This window comes from Vipera ursinii (genome assembly GCF_947247035.1).
Source record: "Vipera ursinii genome assembly, chromosome: 7".
NCBI lineage: Eukaryota > Metazoa > Chordata > Lepidosauria > Squamata > Viperidae > Vipera > Vipera ursinii.
Genome location: NC_139521.1, coordinates 67,810,269 through 67,833,343, shown reverse-complemented (window position 1 = coordinate 67,833,343; position 23,075 = coordinate 67,810,269). Strand labels below are relative to the sequence as shown.

At 43.4% G+C, this 23,075-nt stretch overlaps 1 protein-coding gene across 3 annotated transcripts; it reads left to right on the top strand.

Moving 5' to 3' along the window:
• The first annotated feature begins 35 nt into the window (after positions 1-35).
• COPS4 (COP9 signalosome subunit 4) lies at positions 36-21,511 on the top strand. Of its 3 annotated transcripts, none has more exons than XM_083367177.1 (11): positions 36-221; positions 6,962-7,041; positions 8,242-8,393; positions 10,098-10,201; positions 11,955-12,108; positions 12,710-12,860; positions 15,054-15,224; positions 17,124-17,239; positions 18,144-18,191; positions 18,415-18,499; positions 21,279-21,511. In XM_083367177.1, exons 1-11 carry the CDS (start codon positions 148-150, stop codon positions 21,410-21,412), a joined length of 1,269 nt encoding a protein of 422 aa, XP_083223303.1. In that variant the 5' UTR covers positions 36-147; the 3' UTR covers positions 21,413-21,511. The 3 variants fall into 3 exon arrangements, with proteins under 3 accessions (XP_083223303.1, XP_083223304.1, XP_083223305.1); XM_083367179.1 differs by lacking the exon at positions 36-221 and adding an exon at positions 346-446; XM_083367178.1 differs by lacking the exon at positions 18,144-18,191.
• Positions 21,512-23,075: the final 1,564 nt, after the last annotated feature.

The window sequence follows — 23,075 nt, the reverse complement described above, 5'->3', positions numbered from 1 at the left end:
CGGGAGAGAGAGAGAAAGAGAGAGAGAGAGAAGGCGCAGCGCCCAGCCGCTCTAGGCGGGTCCGCTCTGTGGTTACTCAGCGGCTTCCCCGCCCGTGCCGCCTTCCCAGCCGGGAGGGACGGGCGAGCCTGGCGAAGGGGGAGCAAGATGGCGGCTTCCGTCAGACAGGAGCTGACCCAGCTCATGAGCTCCAGCGGCTCCCACAAGGACCTGGCGGGGAAGTGAGTGAAGCGGCCCCCAACGGCCGTGTTTTTTTTTTTTTCTTCCCCTCCTGGTGGCTGGTAGCGGATCGGGAACGGGTGGGAATAGATAAAAGAAGCCGGAGCGAGTCTCCATTCTGAGCTTCTGGAAAGGCCGGAGTGTGGTTATTAACCGAGGGAAGCCACGGATGGGCCTACCGGAGCGGGGGACTAGTTTGGGGTTCGGAGCTGGAGCCCCAGGTTCAGGTCAGTTACTCTTTCTCAGCCTCTTTTCGGATTATGGATACAGGGTAACACACACCCAGCGTAATATAATCAATAAGAAAAGAATGGTAGCGAGTCGTAGCGGATGTGTTTTATTTTTTATGTATTTATGATTGAATTTATGAAGCTCAAGGTGGTGTACGTAATGCTCCCATAACAACAACCCTGCGAGGTAGGCTAGGCTGAGAAAAGTCATCTAGCCAGTTTCCATACTTAAGGGAGGACTGAAACCCACGTTTCTAGCTCAGCACCAACTTTTATTATATGCTTATAGCTTAGTGCAGTATAAACGCAGAGTAAAGCAATTGCTAAGCACATTGGTTTGTGCTTTAGATTGTAAGCCGCCCTGAGTCTTCGGAGAAGGGCGGGATATTTATTTATTTATTTATTTATTATTGGGACTTATATGCTGCCCTATCTCCCGAAGGACTCAGGGCGGCTAACAACAATAACATACAATAAATACAGAAGTTAAGATAAAAAATTAAAATTAAAGGCCTCTGTACAATAAATTAAAATTAAAATAAATTAAAAATTAGAGTTAAAAAATTAAAAACATAATTAAAATCCCTGTCAGTCCAGGTCAGCCAGGTAGAAAAGGAGTGTTTTGAGGCCGCGGCGAAAGGACTGGAGATCTGGGGCCATCCGAAGCTCAGGGGGGAGCTGGTTCCATAGGGCTGGCGCTCCCACAGAGAAGGCCCTCCCCCTGGGGGTCGCCAGCCGACATTGTCTAGCCGACGGTACCCTGAGGAGGCCTTCTCTGTGTGAGCGTACTGGGCGATGGGAATTTGTTCCCGGCAGCAGATGGTCCTGCAAGTATCCCGGGCCTAAGCCATGTAGGGCTTTAAAGGTAAGTACCAGCACCTTAAATCTCACCCGGAGGGCAACCGGTAACCAATGCAGCTCACGCAGGAGGGGTGTAATATGGGAGTATCGGGGTGCTCCCATCACTACCCGTGCAGCCGCACTCTGCACCAGCTGAAGCCTCCGGGTGGTCTTTAAGGGCAGACCCATGTAGAGAGCATTGCAGTAATCTATACGGGAGGTAACGAGTGCGTGGGTGACTGTGCGTAGGGCATCTCGGTCCAGAAAGGGGTGCAACTGGCGTACCAGGCGAATCTGGGCAAATGCCCCCCTAGCCACGACTCCAATATGATCTTCAAAACTGAGTCGTGAATCCAGGAGGACGCCTAGATTGCGTGCTCTATCAACGGGAGGCAACATATCTCCTCCTATAACCAAAGATGGAACCTCTTGGACTAAACGAGATGCCGGTACGTAAAGCCACTCAGTCTTGGCCGGGTTGAGCCGGAGCCTGTTCTTTCCCATCCAAATCTGTACCACTTCCAGGCAACGGGACATCACATCAAGGGCATCACTGGGTTGGTTCGGGGTGGAGATGAAAAGCTGAGTATCATCAGCATATTGATGATACCTCACCCCGAAGCCACGGATGATCTCTCCCAGCAGCTTCATATAGATGTTGAACAGGAGGGGTGAGAGTACTGACCCCTGAGGCACCCCACAACTAAGGGGCCTAGGGGTTGACCTCTGCCCCCCTGCCAACACCATCTGCGAACGGCCGGAGAGGTAGGAGGAGAACCACTGCAGAACGGTGCCTCCCACTCCCAACTCCTCAAGTCGACGCAGCAAGATACCGTGGTCGATGGTATCAAAAGCCGCTGAGAGATCTAATAGGACCAGGATAGAGGAATAACCCCTATCTCGGGCCCGCCAGAGATCATTCACCAGCGCGACCAATGCCGTCTCCGTGCTGTACCCGGGCCTGAAACCCGATTGGTACGGATCCAGATACTCAGTTTCCTCCAGGACCAACGGGAGCTGCCGTGCCACCACGCTCTCAACAACCTTCACAAGAAAGCGAAGGTTGGAGACAGGGATATAAATGGGATTTTAAAAAAAAAGCAGTACAATCAACTACACCACAATCAACTACTAGAGCATAAATATAAAACAGCTAATTAACAAAGATCCAGGAATTGTGATATTAGATTTTGAGAGCGTTGATTCAAGACTGTAAACATACCTAATGCTGCTGCCTTCTATTTTCCTTACAATAACCCTGTGAGGTGGGTAAGGCTGAGTGATTGATCCATAGCTCGAGCTGGCTTTCATACCTAACACAGGCCTACAATTCACAAGCTTCTGATTTTTACGCCTGCACATTGACTACACCAAGCTGGCTCTCTCTTAATTTCTGTACATTCAAAGTAAACAGGTGAAAATCTGCTTTAAAGTGATTACATAGGCGCTTTTTAAAACATAAAGTATGTTCATCTGGGACGCGGTGGCTCAGTGGGTTAGGACGCTGAGCTTGTCGATCAGGTCGGCAGTTTGACGGGTCGAATCCTGAGTGCCGCGTAGCAGAGCAAGCGCCTGTTACTCGTCCCAGCTTCTGCCAACCTAGCAGTTCGAAAGCACGTAAAAATGCAAGTAGAAAAATAGGGACCACTAAGGTGGGAAGGTAACAGCGTTCCGTGCACCTTTGGCGTCTAGTCATGCCAGCCACATGACCACGGAGACGTCCTCGGACAAGCACTAGCTTTTCAGCTTTGAAACGGAGATGAGCACCAGCCCCTAGAGTTGGAAACGACTAGCACGCATGTGCGGGGGAACCTTTACCTTTACCTTATGTTCATCTGACAATTGGTCAGGCTGTAGTTCAAGAACACAGTGGGAGATCTGAGTCAAAGGTGTATTCTAGTTAATCCCCAAAAGCTAAACAGATAGGATAGAAGTTGTTGTTGTTGTTAGTTGCAAAGTCGTGTCCGACCCATCGCGACCCCATGGACAACGTTCCTCCAGGCCTTCCTGTCCTCTACCATCTTCTGGAGTCCATTTAAGCTCAAGCCTACTGCTTCAGTGACTCCATCCGTCCGCTTCTTCTTTTGCCCTCAGTCTTTCCCAGCATTAGGCTCTTCTCCAGTGAGTCCTTCCTTCTCATTAGGTGGCCAAAGTATTTGAGTTTTAGCTTCAGGATCTGGCCTTCTAAAGAGCAGTCCGGGTTGATCTCCTCTAGGACTGACCGGTTTGATCGCCTTGCAGTCCAAGGGACTTGCAGGAGTCTTCTCCAGCACCACAGTTCAAAGGCCTCAATTCTTTGGCTCTCAGCCTTTTTTATGGTCCAACTTTCACTGCCATACATTGCAACTGGGAAGACCATAGCCTTGACTATACGCACTTTTGTTGACTAGGATAGAAGACTGCCATAAAAGAGCCAATGTGTAAGCTAGACTGGAAAATGTTTTTTTTTTTAAAAAAAAATCCTGCAATACAGCAATGGCAATTATTTCATTATTGTGGCCAAGAAAACACCATGGACATTAAGTTACCAGAGTTGAGTTTGGCTCAGATAAGACTTGACCTTATTTGAAAATGGGATTCCATACTGGCAGGTACCGTTGACTGCCACTGCAGTCAGCTCCATATGTAGACAGCAGAATATTTGCCAACAGTCAGAATATTTCATCCAAGGGCTGTCAGAATTGAGATTAACAATATTGTATGTACCTCAGTATCTTGAAGGGAGGGTCAAAAAAGGAAAGAGGTACTCATGATTATTCCACTGAAGTTCTCCTCCTTTGTATGCACCAACATATATACAAAAGCACCAGGTTTCAAAGTACAGTACTGTGTCTGCTGTTTGACTCAGTTTTCCTAATCCTCTACCCCCAAATCCACTGGAGAAGTTAAATGCTAAAGACTACTTTGCTAAAGAAGAAAATGTTCACAAGACAGGTGATTTCTAAGAAAATGGGAAAGAGATAACATGAACTTGACTGAACTGGCGCAGGTTCTAGGAATTGACTGCCTATTGCTGCAATAGTTGAAGACTTCCCCCTTCCCCCCATTACAGAAGGAAAAGTACATGAAGTATTTAGATGTTTACGTTTCTCTTTGGACTGAAAATATCTGTAGAATGGAAAACTGCTCTCAATAAAAATTTTTCCTGTAATCTCGTGTGTGTCACAAGAATTTTCAGAAACTTTCAGAAGAAATTAAAGCATGTCTAAGAAGTTATGTAGGGGTAGGAATCAATTCAGTCTCTCTCACACACTGCTGACTTAGCATTTATTCCACTTTAGTTCCACTTTATGTCTCTATACAATGACCTATATACAATGACCTCTATACTATGACCTATTTCTGTTCTAACTTAATACACATATTAATAGCTACTTATAAGCTTAACATAACTAAAATATTCTATATCTTGGTGGTCATCTGGTCCAACCCCCTGCTCAGGCAGGAAATCTACCGTATATACTTGAGTATAAGCCGAATTTTTCAGCCCACTTTTTGGGCTGAAAAATTCCACTTCGGCTTATACTCCAGTCAACAAAAAAACTTACCGAGGACTTGTGCGCGGCCGAGGCTTTGGTGCTTCCGGGATCGCACGCACCTCTCCCAAGCCGCCGCCGTCCGGAGACCTGCCGAAGTTTGGGGAGGTTTGGGGAGGTGCGCGCGCACCTCCCCAAACCTCCCCAAACGTCGGCAGGTCTCCAGACCTCCGCGCCCTGCCTGCCTGCTTCTTTCCGCTGCCTGGCTGCCCTACGATGTAACCCGCTTCATGATCGAGTGCGACACCTGCAAGGACTGGTTTCACGGCAGGTAACACAAAGCGATCGGGCCTTTCCTCTCCGCCCTTTCCCTCCCCCCTCCCGCTCTAGGGCAGAGATCCCCTTCCTGCCGTGAAACCAGTCCTTGCAGGCGTCGCACTCGATCATGAAGCGGGTTACATCGTAGGGCAGCCAGGCAGCAGAAAGAAGCAGGCAGGCAGGGCGCGGAGGTCCGGAGACCTGCCGACGTTTGGGGAGGTTTGGGGAGGTGCGCGCGCACCTCCCCAAACCTCCCCAAACTTCGGCAGGTCTCCGGACGGCGGCGGCTTGGGAGAGGTGCGCGCGATCCTGGAAGCACCGAAGCCTCGGCCGCGCACAAGTCCTCGGTAAGCTCCGGGCGGTCACTTGCTTCGCGTCTCCTGAGGGAAGGGTATCGCCCCGACTGGAGCGGGCGTGTTTCCTCGCTTGCTGGGCGCCGCGATTTGCCCGGGGAACGCGCAGGCCCCGAATGTGTATTCAGGCTTGCAAAATGGCGGATCGAGCCTCTGCTGGCGGCAGAGGCTTGCAGAGCGCGGATCCAGCCTCCGCCGGCGGCGGAGGCTTGCAGAACGGCGGATCGGCTTATACTCGAGTCAATAACTTTTCCCAGTTTTTTGGGGTGAAATTGGGGGTCTCGGCTTATACTCGAGTCGGCTTATACTCAAGTATATACGGGTATACCATTTCAGACAAATGGCTGTCTGAATACTACTAGCAGAGCTAACCAAAATGATACAAAAATTGTTCCATATTCTCAGTTCTCCACAACTCCTCTTAACAGACAGTGCAAACATGTAAAAGAATTTGAAAACTGGCAAACCAAATCAAGGCAGTTCTTTAGGGCTAATGAGGTCTGGCAGAACCTATCTGACCTCTTGAACACCTCAGCTCATCATTTAAGGACGATTGGATCTGGCTAATACTGGCATGTATAGTCAAAGCTATGGCTTTTCTCAGTAGTAATGTACAGCTGTGGGAGTTTGCTCATAAGGAAGGCTGAGCGCCAAAGAATGGATGCTTTCGAATTTGTGGTGCCAGAGAAACTCCTTCAGAGTCCCTTGGACAGCAAGGAAAACAGATCAGTCGATCCTACAGGAAATCAACTCTGACTGTCCTTTGGAACAGAGAAACTCCTTCAGAGTCCCTTGGACAGCAAGGAAAACAGATCAGTCGATCCTACAGGAAATCAACTCTGACTGTCCTTTGGAAAGACAGATACTGAAGTTGAAGCTCAAATACTTTGGCCACCAAGTGAGAAGAGAGGACTCATTGGAGAAGACCTGATGTTGGGAAAGATGGAAGGCAAAAGGAGAAGGGGACGGCAGAGGATGTGATGGTTAGATAGCGTTATCGATTCAATGAATTTGGCAAACTAGGAGACAGCGGAGGCCTGGTGTGCTGCGTTCCATGGGGTTACAAAGAGTCATACACAGCCTAGTGACTAAGCAACAAGACTGGCATGAAATCCCATTGGGGAATTCTAATGTAGGAAGACAGCAGTAGGAAATCATTTCTATATTTCAGCTAAAAAAAGACATGAATGTGTTAGCAGTTGAGGGCATCTGTACTTGGGTGGAAGTTGCAGAAGTATGGCAAGTATAAGGTTATATCCAACAGCCTTCCTCAAAAACCAAAAATGTTAGCCTCTCTACTCTGAAAACAAAACGGTCATCCAAATTTTAGATTTGCTGCCATCATAAACAACGTTCCAGGAAATAAGGAACCGAAGTAAAGGAGAATAGGATAACTTTTATAGGTTAAGAAAAAGTATTCAAGCTTATTTATATAGTATTATCTAAAAAATGGAAGAAATGAAATAGAAAGTTCCTATTTAGGATGTAGAGTTAACTGCCATTTATTTTTACAACTTTCTGGCAGGTATCGACAGATACTGGAGAAAGCCATTCAGCTGTCAGGCGTGGAACAACTGGAAGCTTTAAAAGCTTTTGTAGAAGCAAGTGAGTTTATTAAACTGCAGTTGGTGTTGCATGACAATGTTGTACATACTGAACTGCAATCAGGAAAAGCATATTGAGTAGTATCACAGTTATATATTTAACCAGATGTTTATAGAGTTTTGCTTTATTAATTAATTGAATTATGCACACTGGGGCATTTTGATAGAATTGAAGCGATTTATTTCTTGACTTGCATCTTTTTATCATCCTATTTGTTTGCATAGCCTTTGGAATATTACAAAAACAGACATAATAGAAGAACTGACCATTTAATGGGAACAGTTTTACTGTACACAAAGTGGAGAGCTGAACTAAAATCTCTGGCTTTATATTTATAACTAAATTTTGGAGATTTCATTGTTCTTAATAAACCCTGACGTTCTTTGTTGAATATTTTTAGTAAAGCCCCCTAGGAATTATTCCTGTTGAGAATGCTTGGGATCACAACCTGTGATGAGTGGAAAAACTGATTTTCTGAGTTGCTCTGGCACCTTTTTATTGGTTTATAAAGAGTCAAATTTTAATAATCTGAATTCTTTACAAGTAATTTCACTTTCTTGTTCCTGTGCATGTAATACTTTCTGGTGGCTAAAAGAAATGATATTTTAATTGTTTTTTTTTATGGTAAGAATTTCTATGTAATTGGGCCATATTTTGTAACTATGAAAAGTAGTTATTTTTGTGGACACGAGATTGGAAGTTCTTGTTCAAGGAAAGTACTTAGGAGCAGACTGTTAAAAAATAAATTTTAAGAAAGCAAGGCAGGTTAGAAATACTGTAGGAAACACTGTAATGAAATTTCTGGATATTTCTCATAGTCCAAGGGAATCACTTTGCAAAATAGCTTTGCTAGCATAAATATTTGAACACCTGAACCTCATTATTGCTCTGAATCGCTTGTGTTGTGGTCGCAGATTGAGCAAGTTCTTATCTGCCTGCTTCTGGATTATGTAATTTGACATTGTAGTAGCCTATTAGCAAAGCCAAACTATGGAATAGGAACTCTGGTGTGTGCTGGTGCAGAAATTTTATGTCCCGTACAATCATTAGATGGTTCAGAGGCTGGAAACTTTGCCCTGGAAACTGTCGGCTGATTTAATTGTTCAGTGCTTACTAAGAAAATGAGTGATTAACAGAGAGTACTGTTTAAAATGAAAACACAAAAATGAAATTCTTTCTCTTGTGTGTCTTTTGTATCAGTGGTAAACGAAAATGTCAGTTTAGTAATTTCACGCCAGTTGCTGACCGATTTTTGCACGCATCTTCCAAATCTTCCTGATAGTACAGCCAAAGAAATCTACCACTTCACATTGGAAAAGATCCAACCTCGTGTAATTTCATTTGAGGAGCAGGTAAGACAAGACGTCAGGGACAACACCCCCACCCCACCCCCAGATCCATACTTACTGACAATCTTCCAACAGGAGGGAGCAGTTTGTAACTTATGGCACAGCCTTAAAATGTGCTTTAGATTATTGTTGAATCTTCAACAGATTTTTGAAGCAGTTGTCACAAGGAGGGATGTGCTATGTGCAGAGAGAACTGTAGCTGAAGAATTAAAAGTCCCTTTCCCCCCTCCCCCCCAGTAGCATTTGGGTTTCTGTTACATTCGACTATTATTCAGCATATATCTGCATTGGAAGCATTTCACTAGTGGCCAGGGGTGGGCAACCTTGGCTCTTTTATGACTCGTGGACTTCAACTCCCAGAATTCCAGAGCCAGCCATGCTGAGGGGAAAGGAAGAGGTTTCCAAGCTGAGCCATGCTGGCTCAGGAATTCTGGGAGTTGAAGTCCACGAGTCATAAAAGAGCCAAAGTTGCCTACCCCTGCACTAGTCACTTCATTAACCACTTGTTTGTTTCAGCTTTGAAACTAGACTATAACCAGAGAAACATGGCTATGTACCTCAACATGCTTTTGCTGCTAGCTAGGCATTTTTGTATTACAATTTTTTTTTCTTTTAAATTGTTCACACTTTGGTTTGATGCAAGAAGAAACCTTTATAAATGTTTTTAAAAGAATTGAGGGAAGAAAATACGTATTGAATTACTTGCTTCCCACGTAATGACAAAATGTATGTTGTTTTCTTTCTATGTCATTATGCTTGTTATTTGGTTCTTTGATGGCAATAAATTTTCATTCATTCACTCATTCATTCATTAAAAAAAAGAACCATAGCAAAACTCTCTTGGGATTCACCTGGTTGATGAATTTCATTTTGTAGATCAGTGACAAATCACTCCTGTGTAAATAAGAGTTGTCATTTATCTGATTACCTAGGTCAGGGGTAGGCAACCTTGGCCTTTTATGACTCGCGGACTTCAACTCCCAGCATGGCTGGCTCAGGAATTCTGGGAGTTTATTTATTTATTTATTTATTTTATTATATTTATATACCGCCCTTTCCCGAAGGACTCAGGGCAGTTTACAGGGTGATTAAAACGAAAAATACAAAAGTTAAAAACAATTTAAAAAATTATATCAATCCCTGAACAAATAAAAACCCCGGTTAAAATTAAAATTAAAATTCTCAGCCTGGGCCAGAGAGCTCGAAGAGCCAGGTCTTCAGGTCCTGGCGGAATGAACGGAGGTTGGGGGCAGTCCTAAGCTCCACTGGGCAGGCGCACCCACTGAGAAGGCCCTCCCCCTGGGTGTTATCCGCCGGCAATCTTTTACCGGCGGCCCCCTGAGAAGACCCTCCCTGTGGGAGCGCACTGGACGAAGGGAGCTTGGATGCCGGCAGTTGAAGTCCAGGAGTCATAAAAGGGCCAAGGTTGCCTACCCCTGACCTAGATATTGTTACCAAGGCCATCCATCCTGAAATACATTGAATTCTAGTTAACAGGTTCATTTTCAGAGATTGGGAGAAAATGCCTGTTCTGCAAATGTTTCCTCCATACATTTGTTTTGTCAACGAGGATCCTATCAAAGTCTGTTGGTTGGGGAAAAATAGAAACAGAAGCACAGAGGCCACTGGAAAATGACCATCTTTCAGATGAGGTAAGTGGGTTATAGTTTATTCTGTGCCTTCACTCTCCCTCCCTTCTCCATGCAGGTTGCTTCTATAAGACAACACCTGGCATCCATTTATGAGAAAGAAGAGGACTGGCGGAATGCAGCACAAGTGCTGGTGGGAATACCTCTTGAAACAGGACAAAAGTAAATAGAACAGTTATCCCTTTTTCTTTAAGACAGAAATTGGTATGTTCTTTGCCCTTTTTTCAGCCTAAGGTGTTTGTGTAGTTATTGCTCTCTCTCTCTCTCACATAATATAGCATAGAACAGGGGTAGGCAACCTTGGCTCTTTTATGACTTGTGGACTTCAACTCCCAGAATTCCTGAGCCAGCGTGGCTCACCTTGGAAACCTCTCCCTTTCCCCTCAGCATGGCTGGCTCAGGAATTCTGGGAGTTGAAGTCCACGAGTCATAAAAGAGCCAAGGTTGTCTACCCCTGGTATAGAAACCTAATCATTTTCAACGATTATGTTTGAAGCAGAAACATAGAGCTCTCTTCAGCAAGCTTCTAAAAGTCTTATCCTTGTTGGGATCCTTTGTGTTCTCGTCAAGTTTTTATGTTAAAATGCTTATCTCAGAAAGTGGCAGCACGTGACTGATCTTTGGAAGCTGAAGTAAGTTTGGTCTAATTACTGCAGTACTTATCTGGAAGGACATCTAGTGAATACTTACCCAGTAAAATGGATCCAGACCTCGAAAATATCCCCCCAAAAGGCAAACTGCATGTGTATGCCTCCCTGAAAAAGCTAGCCAGGAGCTAACTTGAGGATATTTTTACTTTAGGTAATACTTCAGACTGAGCCATTTAGCGATAGGATAGGGTTGCATTCCTGATTATAAAAGGATGCAATGTTGTGCCAGCTGCATTTTAATACCCTGCTTCCTTAAGCTACTCTAATTGAAGCTATGGGTCTGTCTCTTGAAACTTGTAGCCTGCATCTTGCTTCTTGTTAGAAACAACATTCTGAAGGCTTTGTGCTTTGCTTTATTGTTGTAGTTGGTACACTTGATTTTTGTTTAAGCTTTGTGGCCATTTAGTTGGTTGAATGTGATTTAGATCCAGCCAATAAACGCTCAGCTCCAACTAGTCACCCTAACTCTACCCTGAATTAAGGGATTACAGGGTCTTGAAAAGGGAGTTAATGAGATTTAGATAGGCTGGATGGAAAATAATTTGAATATCATTTTTTATTTTATTTTATTTTATTTTAATCCCATTTATATCCCGCCCTTCTCCGAAGACTCAGGGCAGCTTACAATCTAAGCACAAATCAAATGTGCTTAGCAATAGCCTTCATTCTATGTATATGCCTGCTTATTAGGGCTTTCACCCCACCCCACCCCAAAGCGGCATTATTACAAAGTCAGCTTATTGCCCCCAACTATCTGGGTCCTCATTTTACCTACCTCGGAAGGATGGAAGGCTGAGTCAACCTTGAGCCTGGTGGGACGCGAACCTGCAATAATTGCAGGCAGCTGGTGTTACTTAAGGAGGCATTAGCCCACTGCTCCACCAAGGCTCACATTTCCTTTACAAAGTTGTCATTAGCATATTAAATCCAGTCTTTTTTTTTAATTGAATAGATATTTCTCAGATGGTGGGGGGGAAAAAAGCACGGACTGTGAACGGCTCTGACTAAGCATATTGCATTGATCTGGAAGAACAGCTTCTTTTTTACCCCTCGCTATTCATTCTTCTCTGAAAAGTTCCCGCTATTGAGTGATGATAGAATGTGAAATTGCCGTCTATTGTTGAACACAACCATCTCCAATTTTTTTATTTGTACAGTTCTGGCTTTATTGCGAAATCTTGCAGACTGTTCAAGTGTGCTTGCAAAAATGTGTGATACTGTTCAAATATGGGACTGAAACTGCGTCTTCTCCCTCACTATTCAAGGCAGTACAATGTGGATTATAAATTGGAAACGTATCTGAAAATTGCCCGACTTTATCTGGAAGATGATGATCCTGTTCAGGCCGAGGCTTATATAAACAGAGCATCTCTTCTTCAGAATGAATCAACCAATGAGCAGTTACAAATTCATTATAAGGTAAATATTTACAATAGGTTTTGTTTTGTAGCTAACGTAATGCTAGATTGTAACACAACTAATTAATCTTTTAAGGCTCCTTGCATGCTTAGTTATGACTTATTCTTGTGTAATACGCCCTCAGGGTGGTCTGTTGTATTAAACAAAATACTTTTTAACTGGTAGATATAATAAGAGCATGTGCTGTATCAATAGGATATTGACAAATATCCTCTAGGTTTAAAATTGTCCAGTGATCCATGTTCCTTCACTCAGCAGCAGTAAGAATAATAATATAATAATAATAATTGGTGATAGAGCTGATATGCAGAGACAAAGGTTTCACAAAATGCCCTGCTGACAGATATTATTTCCACAGTCTTTTTTTTTTAATGCTGCTCTGAACTGATGTAGCTGTGGCCTCCTCAGAGAGACATATTTCGTAATATCCAAACCGAACAGAACAAATGAAGTCCAAGCAATCATAGCTGTTTGATTTAATTTTTGTTTTGAAAATAGCACCAGTGGATTTGACTGCCATGTGAGACGCTATTCCGCAACATTAGAAAGACTGTTTTGGCAGCAAAAACGATCTCTAGTTACACATTGTTCCTTGTTCCAGGTATGCTATGCTCGTGTTCTTGACTACAGAAGGAAATTCATTGAAGCCGCCCAAAGATACAACGAGCTTTCTTATAAAAGCATAGTCCACGAAAGTGAACGGCTCGAAGCCCTGAAGCACGCCTTGCATTGCACTATCTTAGCCTCAGCAGGTAAAACAATAGGTGAAGATTTAACTCTGTTTTATGCCGATCTTTGGAATGTATAGGTAGTCCTCAACTTACGGCCAAAGCTGAGCCCAAAATTTCTGTTGTTAAGTGACACAGTTGTTAAGTGAGTTTTGCTCCAGCTCACGGCCTTTCTTGCCTCAGTTGTTAAGTGAGTCGCTGCAGTTGATAAGTTAGTAACCCTGTTGTTTAAGTGGATCTCGTCGTGTGTGCCCCCCCCCCCGACTTTGCTGGTCAGAAGGTCGCAAAAGGTGATCACGTGACCTTGGGACACAGCAACCGGTCATAAACATGAACCAGTTGGCAAGCATCTGAATTTTGATCACATGATCGTGGGGATGGTGCAAAGGTCGTAAGTGTGAAAAATGGTCGTAAGTCACTTTTCTCCATGTCATTGTAACTGGACAGTTACTAAATGTACTGTTGCAAGTTAAGGACTACCTGTCATATTACATCACATTAACATAACAGGATATAATGGTACTTTGAGGGGATTTGCATGTAAAAACCCGCTTTCCTAGCACTAGGGCAGAAATGAGTCTTGAAATTTAAAGTACAACTTGTTGATTTCGGTAGGTTTCTGTTACGGGGGTTTAATTTGTGACTCATGGATGCATTTGTTTAAACAAAATATTTCTAAAAGCTTGTTATGAATGTCCCAAGTTGTGTTCAGATGCCATAGTCTTTCCTGAAACCAGAAACTGCCCTCTTGAAACTAAAGCCTGCTGTTTGCAATGAAATTATTTAAAATCTGTATTTTTAAAGGAGCAAATAAGTTACTACTTCAACTCTCAAATTACAGTTTTAGCAGTTGCTTAATTATATTACTAATCCAGTCTATTGCTAGTCTGTTTCAAAGGATGTATTGTATTTTACTTTTCACTAAACGAGAGTATGGGATAATTCTCTACCGAAGTTAATAGCTAAAGCTAAATTAGTTTGTTCATTATTCACTGGGTATGTTCAATGTAATTACACCATACGGAAGGCTTCCCATAAGTCTGTAATAAAAGCAATTTATTTATAGCAAACACCAGGTTTCTTTTACCAAGACCAAATTAAATGTTTCCCCCTCACACTCGCTGAATGGAAGATTCGAGGATCCTTCTATAAAAAATTTCCATTGCTGTGACAAAGAAGCAAAATTGGTGTAGCATATTCTAATTGATCATTTCTATATTGTGGTTTTCTGGGACTTGGCCTGACCCATATAAAAAAACTACCACGCTGATCTTATTTGGAATGTGTTAAAAGTATGTTGCCGGACAGAAATTCCACGGTGACTCTTGAATGAATGAACCTTTATTATCAAAGTACAACATGTATACAGTGAGATTGGCTGAGCCTCCCTTCATGCCCCCCCCCCACAACTCACAATGACAACAAACCCACCTTTACACCATGTGAGCTAATTGCACAACACACCAGCCTTGCAAGTCAATCATACGTAGAGTTATTTCCCGTTCAGGAGCTTGACAACCCATGGATAGAAGCTGTTCTTCAGCCTGTTGCTACAGCCAACTTCTTTTGGTGGCGACTGTTAGATTAGGGACACAAGTTGTGGATTAATTAGGAAAGTATAAAATATTGGTCTGCTAGTAAATCACTGCTGGATGTTTTTATGACTGTTTTACTTAGTGTAATTGGACTTGTAATATTTGTATTTTGTTTTTTATTTGGGTCTTGACTGTAATAAATCGATTGAAGCAGCAAAACCATGATTAATAGCACATATTCGGAGAAGGGCGGGATATAAATGGAATTAAAATAAATAAATAAATATTTCCACTATGTTGTCTTCACAAGTTATTTATAAAAATAATAAAGGGGGGGGATAAAAATAAAAAAGTGATTGCAATGGGGAATACATGAATGACAGACACTGCGAAGGTGGTAAAGGAAGGCATCGGTCGCGAAGTTCATCACTTTTGTAGCTGTGAGCAGCTACTGTCTTGAGGCTGTCACTAAACAAGGACTACCCGTAATTGTGCCCAGCTAATCAACAGAAGTCAACCTCGACCCGATGGCATCTTTTCTTAACCACGAAATCAAGTTGGACAAACAGGTTGAAATTCGGCATCGGCAAACAAATCAAGTGGGGGGAAAAAAAATCTGTTGCAAATTTTTACATGCTGGATCTGGGCTGGAGTAGTTCACTGTATTCTTGCTGTGTTTCAGGACAGCAGCGCTCCCGAATGTTAGCCACCCTCTTCAAGGACGAAAGATGCCAGCAGCTTGCAGCCTACGGGATATTGGAGAAAATGTACCTTGACCGGATTATAAGGGGAAACCAGTTGCAAGAGTTTGCTGCCATGCTCATGCCTCATCAGAAAGCAACAACAGCTGATGGTACTTTTATCTTTGCCTAGTGTGGTGCATCGTATCTGAAACATTGAATAGGATGCACACAAAACATTTTTCTTTTCATTTCTTCACTTCAGTACTTGGGCAATGCTATACATTGATGTATTGGGGACACGTGTTAGATTCAGATGAATCCCCAACTGGTTTTCCGACACAAACCGGGATTCGGTCCTATATCACAAAGCCGCAGGGTGATGAAGGCCACCAAACTGCAGGATCTGTATCTGGAGAGGAAAAAAAATCTGTATTTTTGTTCTCCTGCTTTGTTGTTGTTAGTTGCAAAGTTGTGTCCGACCCATCACAACCCCATGGGCAATGTTCCTCTAGGCCTTCCTGTCCTCTACTATCTTCTGGAGTGCATTTAAGCTCACGCCTACTGCTTCAGTGACTCCATCCAGCCACCTCATTCTCTGTCGTCCCCTTCTTCTCTTGCCCTCAACCTTTCCCAGCATTAGGCTCTTCTCCAGTGATTCCTTCCTTCTCATTAGGTGGCCAAAGGATTTGAGTTTCAGCTTCAGGATCTGGCCTTCTAAAGAGCAGTCAGGGTTGATCTCCTCTAGGACTGACCGGTTTGATCGCCTTGCAGTCCAAGGGACTCGCAGGAGTCTTCTCCAGCACCACAGTTCAAAGGCCTCAATTCTTTGGCGCTCAGCCTTTCTTATGGTCCAACTTTCACAGCCATACATTGCAACTGGGAAGACCTGCTTACTTATATGAAAAATGGAATAGACGGGGCAAATGCCCTGTAAACCGCCCTGAGTCCTTCGGGAAAGGGCGGTATATAAATCTAAATAAATAAATAAAGGATGGAACTATGTGACTGACTGGTCTGTTATGTAGAATAGAAAGTTCTAGGGACAGGAATGATTGGTTGGCATGCTTTGGAAGGATTACGGAGTCTTCTGTAATGCTGGCTCAGAATGTTCCGTGCCTTTCACTGGATTTATTTCTCTTGAATGCTAGAGCTGTAGTTGAAATAGGTCCAAGAGGAACTGTTTGTGGCTGATTTCTGACTCTGGTTTCAATTCGTCCTCCTTCTAACCAGTTCTTAGCCTGCTTTCCCCAATTCTTCCTAAAATCCTTTCTCGCCGTGGTTGCTAAGTGAATTTGTCAGTCGTTAAGTTAGTAACATTGTTGTTAAGTGAATCTGGCTTCCCAATTGACTTTGCTTGTCAGAAGGTCGCAAAAGGTGATCACATGATCCCAGAACACTGCAACCCTCATAAAGATGAGTCAGTTGCCAACTGTTGGAATTTTGATCCCATGACCATGAGGATCCTGTATTGGTCCTAAGTGTGAAAAGCGGTCATAAGTCACTTTTTTAGTGCCTTTGTAACTTCAAATGGTCACTAAACGAACTGCTGTAAGTCGAGGACTAGCTGTAGCAGAGGATTTCAGCTCAGCTGTCTAGCATAAAATAATGTCCATTGTTTGTAATCATAATGGCTTGTTCATTACCTTAGAGCAGGGGTCTTCACATTTGGCCCTTTTATGACTTGTGCACTTCAACTCCCAGAATTCCTCAGCCAGGCACGCTGGCTGAGGAAATCTGGGAGTTGAAGTCCACAAGTCATAAAAGGGCCATGTTTGAAGACCCCTGCCTTAGAGTTTCATTGCAAATGATGCCGTTTATGCCAATGACATAAATTGTTGCAGATTCTCTATATTCAGATTTAACAGACGTTTGGATTTAATGGAACCCCCTCTCCCAAATGAACTGTTAATTGAAAATTTCATTGTGCTAATATATACATGTTTCTTTCTATTTATTTCTTTTATGGATCATCATTAACACATACTTACACATATATAATGCCGTATGTATTATGCATTGTGTTTATCCGTTTTGTAGCCAAACATATAGTGATATATTTTTCTCCTCAGGTTCTAGTATTTTGGACAGAGCTGTCATTGAACATAATTTGTTATCTGCAAGCAAACTATATAACAATATTACCTTTGAAGAACTCGGAGCTTTATTAGAAATACCTGCAGCCAAGGTCTACATATTTTAGTCATTCATTCATTCTTTTGCTAAACTGTAAATTGTAATGCCGAATCTTTGAGTCAGATGATGGAAATAGCATTATTGTTGATTTTATATAAGAAATTGCAAAGATCAGGACACTGAATTGAACTGATTTTAAGAACTGTCCAAACTGAGGGAGAACTGATCTTTGGACATACTGCAAGAGATGCAAAGACAAAAAAGATTCATGATGTCGTATTCTTGTTGCTATATTACTATAATTTGGGATGATGCGTGAGATGGGTTTTTTCCCCCCATATATTCCATGCATTTTTCGGAAAAGGTATTTCAATCTAGTTTGTTCCCATTTTTAATGTTAGAATTTAACAATCCTATTCATTGGCTCTGTTAGGTAAAGGTAAAGGTTCCCCCGCACATGCATGCTAGTCGTTTCCAACTCTAGGGGCTGGTGCTCATCTCCGTTTCAAAGCTGAAGAGCCAGCGCTTGTCCAAGGACGTCTCCGTGGTCATGTGGCCGGCATGACTAGACGCCAAAGGCGCACAGAACGCTGTTACCTTCCCACCGTAGTGGTCCCTATTTTTCTACTTGCATTTTTACGTGCTTTCGAACTGCTAGGTTGGCAGAAGCTGGGACGAGTAACAGGCGCTCACTCTGTTACGCGGCACTCGGGATTCGACCCGCCAAACTGCCGACCTTCTGATCGACAAGCTCAGTGTCCTAACCCACTGAGCCACCGCGTCCCTCCATTGGCTCTGTTACTTGTCAGCAAATGCTTGCGTAATTCTTCTAACCTGTAAACTGCATTGTAATGTAAGACTCACACAGACCCACTCAGAAGTCCTGAGATTAATCTCGGGACGTGCTTGGGATTGTTTGCTGATTTCTTCGGGTCTTTATTCCACCTTTCATTCAGGAGCTCAAGGTGGTGAAGACCAGCATTCAGAACCTCAGCAGCTTAAAGGTACTGGCTAGGGAATTCTGGGAATTGAAGTCCTCAGATCTTAAAGTTGCTGTGGTTGAGAAACAGAGCTGCCTCCTGCCACTTCCCCTTCCCTGCAGTGCCAATCCTTTGGAAGGATGAAAAAGTAAATTGGATGCCTTCATATATGTGTCCTGAAAACCATGTCAGGACTGCCTTGTTTTGGTCAAGTGAAACTGATAGGCCACTTGGTTTTGTTTTTCAGGCAGAAAAGATAGCCTCCCAGATGATAACCGAGGGACGTATGAATGGCTTTATCGATCAAATAGATGGAATAGTTCACTTTGAAAGTAAGTTTTGCTACAGGTGACTTTTTAGTGCCGGGGTCTTCAAACGTGGCCCTTTTACGACTTGTGGACTTCAACTCCCAGAATTCTTCAGCCAGTGTGCCTGGCTGAGGAATTCTAGGAGTTGAAGTCCACAAGTCGTAAGAGGGCCACGTTTGAAGACCCCTGGTTTAATGCAACCAGCTAAGTTTCTGTTGTGATTCAGGGTCAGCCTGTGGGTTCGGCAGTTGGGTCGGACGACTCAGAGGAGGAGGGGGGGTGTTGAAGAGCTTGCTGAGAATAATATTGAGGCTCCACAAAGCCCTCAGCCAGGCCCCTCCCACCTGGTCACGACGGAGACCCAGCTGTGTGAGCCTGACAGCGTGGATGAAGATGACCCACAGCTGGCCCTGTTCAAGGACGCCCAATGCAGGAGGCAGTCAATCAGGAGTAAACAGAGGAAGGCAAAGGGGCACCTCGGAAGGAGGCAGAGAGAAGCCATGCCCTGAACTGTATAAAAGGGGAATGCGTGGGAGGGCTGGTTTGCTGAAGGCAACCGCTTGAAAAGCTCCTCTTTCATGGTTCGTGTTTGCTCTCTTTGCTCTGTGTTTTTATGTTAATAAATTTGGCAGGCTTAATTCCAGCCTCTTGCCTTCTTGTAAAAGGGGTTGTCCCTGCCTTTTCTGCAGGGCCGGTAGCAGGCTGGTACAGAACAGTTTCCTCCAGCTGAATAAATGAGCCACCGGACAGGATTGGCTAACCATTTCTGCTCCATCAGCCTGTGTGCTTAGAAGCTTTTCTGCTTTCAGTGGAGCAAGTGGCCAAAATGGGAAGCGCATGATTCAGTGCATTTCCGTGTTGTTTGTGGAGGAACAGCGGGGACATAACAATCTCTGTGCCAGACCAAACAAAAGGAGTCAATATTGTTTACCAGCTTGCTAAACTTTTGTGATTAAGATACAGGTAGTCCTCAACATATGACTAACTGAACCCAGAATTGCAGTCCTAAGTCATGCTGGTTGTTAAGCAGGTCATCATGTGACTGATCCGATTTTCTGACCTTTTGTTTGCAGCAGTTGTTAAGCAAATTCCTCGATGGTTAGGCAGGCCTACTATTTGCAACGGGACTTTTTTTTGTTGGAAACCGAAAGTAAATGCCTGTTTCCAGCAAAAGAAGTCATAAATTGCATTCACATGACCATGGGATACTGCAAACGGAGTGTAAATGTGGACCAAGTGTGAAAATGTAGTCAGAAGACCGCAGGATTTTCGGGGGGGAGGGGGCCACTGTCAGAACTTGGAATCTGGGTCATAAGTACCTTTTGGGGATCCATCATAACTCCAAACAGTCTCTAAGCAACCAGTTATTAAGTGAGGACTATGTCATTAAGCATCTATACATCATTTTATGTAAGGCTATAACTTGGCGCAGAGACAAACTTGTCCGGTGAAAGTTCTTTTGGAAATAAAGCTTGAAAAAGCCTGTTTCCTAAATAATTGCCTTAATACAGATCTTTTCTCGACCAACCCTCTGCCATGTGCTGGGACACCCAAGGCAGAGTGTCTCGTTGATTACAGTATGTCATGCCATAAGTAGGAATGTATGGCAAAAGGTGTTTTTCAGATACTGTGGTCACAATCCTATTCACCTAGCTAACATCTGCTGAACTGTGCTCTATGTTCCCATAGTTATTGCTTAGTGACAAGAAACATTAACTCTTTGCTGAATCCTAGTGCCATTGTCTCTGGCAGAGAAAAGGGACCACTAATTTAAAGCCACAATGTAGAAAATAAAGTTTCCTGTGCTATAGGGCAGGGGTCCCCAACCCCCGGTCCGTGGACTGGCACTGGGCCACAGCATGCCAGCAACTGGTCTGCACAAACAAGCAAAGCCCCATCCATGGGATGCAGGCAGCACACAAAACCAGGCCCCCTCCCGTCCGTGGAAAAACGTCTCTCCATGGAACTGGTCCATGGTGCCCAAAAAGTCGGGGGAACCTCTGCTGTAGAGACTTCTTTCTGTAATACTATTCAAATGACAGACCACTTTGGAGATGCCATGTCAACTAGCTACATGATTGTGGTTCTACTAATGACACCGTATCAAGAATTAATCTGAAGATAGAAGTAGGCTTCCCTGAAGAGTGTCAGTTACAACAACTTCAGGAGGGAATAAAGTAGTAGGAATACTCAAAGAGCATTAGAAGTTTTGTCTTCTTGAGTCTCCAGCGAAGTGTGAATGTAATAATTTTCAGTGGCCCCCACGGAAGCATAATTCACCCAAATTACTGGATGGTTATTCAGGATACGATGAAAGAATCTTACATAAATGATTATTTTAAAACACCGCTTTTTATGACTAGTCCATACCACCACCCTTGTTGCGATAAACAGCTGATCTGGTTAGGCTGTGCTGTTTCATCCCTTAGAACAGACATGTCAAACCCGCGACGTCGCGCGACGTATTGGAACTTTCCCCCCATTGCTGGCAGTGGGATGGTTGCGGTTTCCTCGTGACACGTCTGGCTTGCGGGCCGGCAGTTTGACACCCCTGCCTTAGAAGCAGGACTTGCGGCTGAATATTTATATTGGGGGTTTCTGTGCTATAGCACCCGTCGGTGATTCTTCCTTTAACCTTCAGGTGGCAGTCTATATACACTGGAAGTGCCGTAGATTTCATGTTCCAAAAGATCCAGAAGGTTTGCTAATGCTCGTCATGTGTAATAAACTACGTTTTATCAGAACAAAAGCTAGCCAAAACGAAAATTTCTGATTTTATGTTGTTTGTTTCCTTGTTTTTTAGCTCGTGAAGCCTTACCCACGTGGGACAAACAGATCCAATCGCTTTGCTTCCAGGTTAACAACCTTTTGGAGAAGATCAGTCAGACGGCTCCAGAATGGACAGCACAGGCAATGGAAGCTCAAATGGCTCAATAGACTTTCATCACACACACCTCCCCCCACTCTTTGGATGGTTCTTTGTTTCTGGTTTTTTGTTTTTTTTCTAAAAATGTGAAATAAACCTAGGAAATTGAACTTCTGGCTTTGGGTTCTGCTTGTTGCTGTTAAGAGCCTTGATAGTGGCACAGACTGAACGTTCTTTTAAGCTGTAATTTAAAAAGAGGAAGATGTTTTAAGTTTTATATTAAAATTTTGGTTGCCGTGTAACTTTGAGAATGTTTGTGTGTTGTGAAAATTGAAATTCCATTCTCTTTAGATAACATTCGCTCCAATAAAGATGGGATGGAAATTGAGCCATTACTCGGTATCTGGGTACTTCATTTGCCGCATTTTATATTGGTCTTTACCAAAATTAAATTACTGGTCAAAAACTGTTAAGCATTAAAATGTAAGTCTTGGCATTTATCTAACAAATGCCTATTATCCAAGTAGGCTGAAATATTACATAGGTAGTGCCAAAGGGGCTTTTTCAAAGGGCAACTGGACTTTGTTTTTCCTTGAAGACATTTCGCTTCTCATCCAAGAAACTTCTTCAGTACTGACTGAATGGTGGAGGATGGAGGGATTTATATTCCTTGCAGTCATCTAGTTGTTAGTACTCTCTCTGGGAGTCACTGAGGCAAATTGGAGGTTTGTTTGTGCCCTCGGGGTCACCTGAATAGCGCAAATGGGTGTGGAACCAGTGGTTCAGAATATGGACGAATGTGGACAGAGGGCCGTTGATTTGAAAGAGGGTAAAAGAGGCCATCTACATTAAGATTGAACAGCCCTCAACAAAGGGAGGGATATGACATCACCTACCTCCTGTTTACACCACAGTCCTTTCTGCAGTTCCAAGAAGGCTCCACACCAATTTGCACTTTTCAGGTGACCCTGAGGGTACAGCTAAAACTCCAAGTGGCCTCAATGACTCAGAGAGAGTGCTAACAACCACAGCACTACAAGAAATATAAATCCTTCCATCCACCACCATTCAGTTAGAACTGAAGAAGCTTCTTGGATGAGCAGTGAAACCTTTTTTTGAGGAAAAAGTTCAATTGCCTTTTGAAAAAACCACGACGTGGATGACTGACAATCTCCATAGGCTTATTATTTAGACAGTGCTCAGTTTACGGCTTGGATTAAACAGCCATCGCACCCCCACCCTCCTGCGGTCATGTGATTTCATTTTGGGCACTCGGCAACAACCAGTTTGCATTTGTGGCTGTTTGCAACATCCTGTGGTTATATGATGGATTAACAATGTGTTTTTCAGATAACTCGCATTTACTTCCTTTCTCAATGTAAGTTGAGGGGCTTCCTGAATTTAGAGCAGTGATGAAATATTGGCAAAGGAACTGGCTTGTGACTCTAGCCCAGGGCTCCTCAAACATGGCCACTTTAAGACTTGAGGACTTCAACACCACAAGTTGGTGTAAATTTAATAAACTCAGTTGTTTATCAACTTACTTTTTTCTTCCTTCTAAAGTTGGCTGCTGAAATGAAAATACAGAAGTGAGAGAACTAGAAACTTGGGTTGTTGGGTTTTTTTGGCAAAAACATTGTTCCCTGAATCTAAGCCCATAGCGACAACACCTGTAATTTCTAGTCTGCAGCTGGTTTGACTTTGTCAAAGAAAATCAGACAAGTATGAAGCATG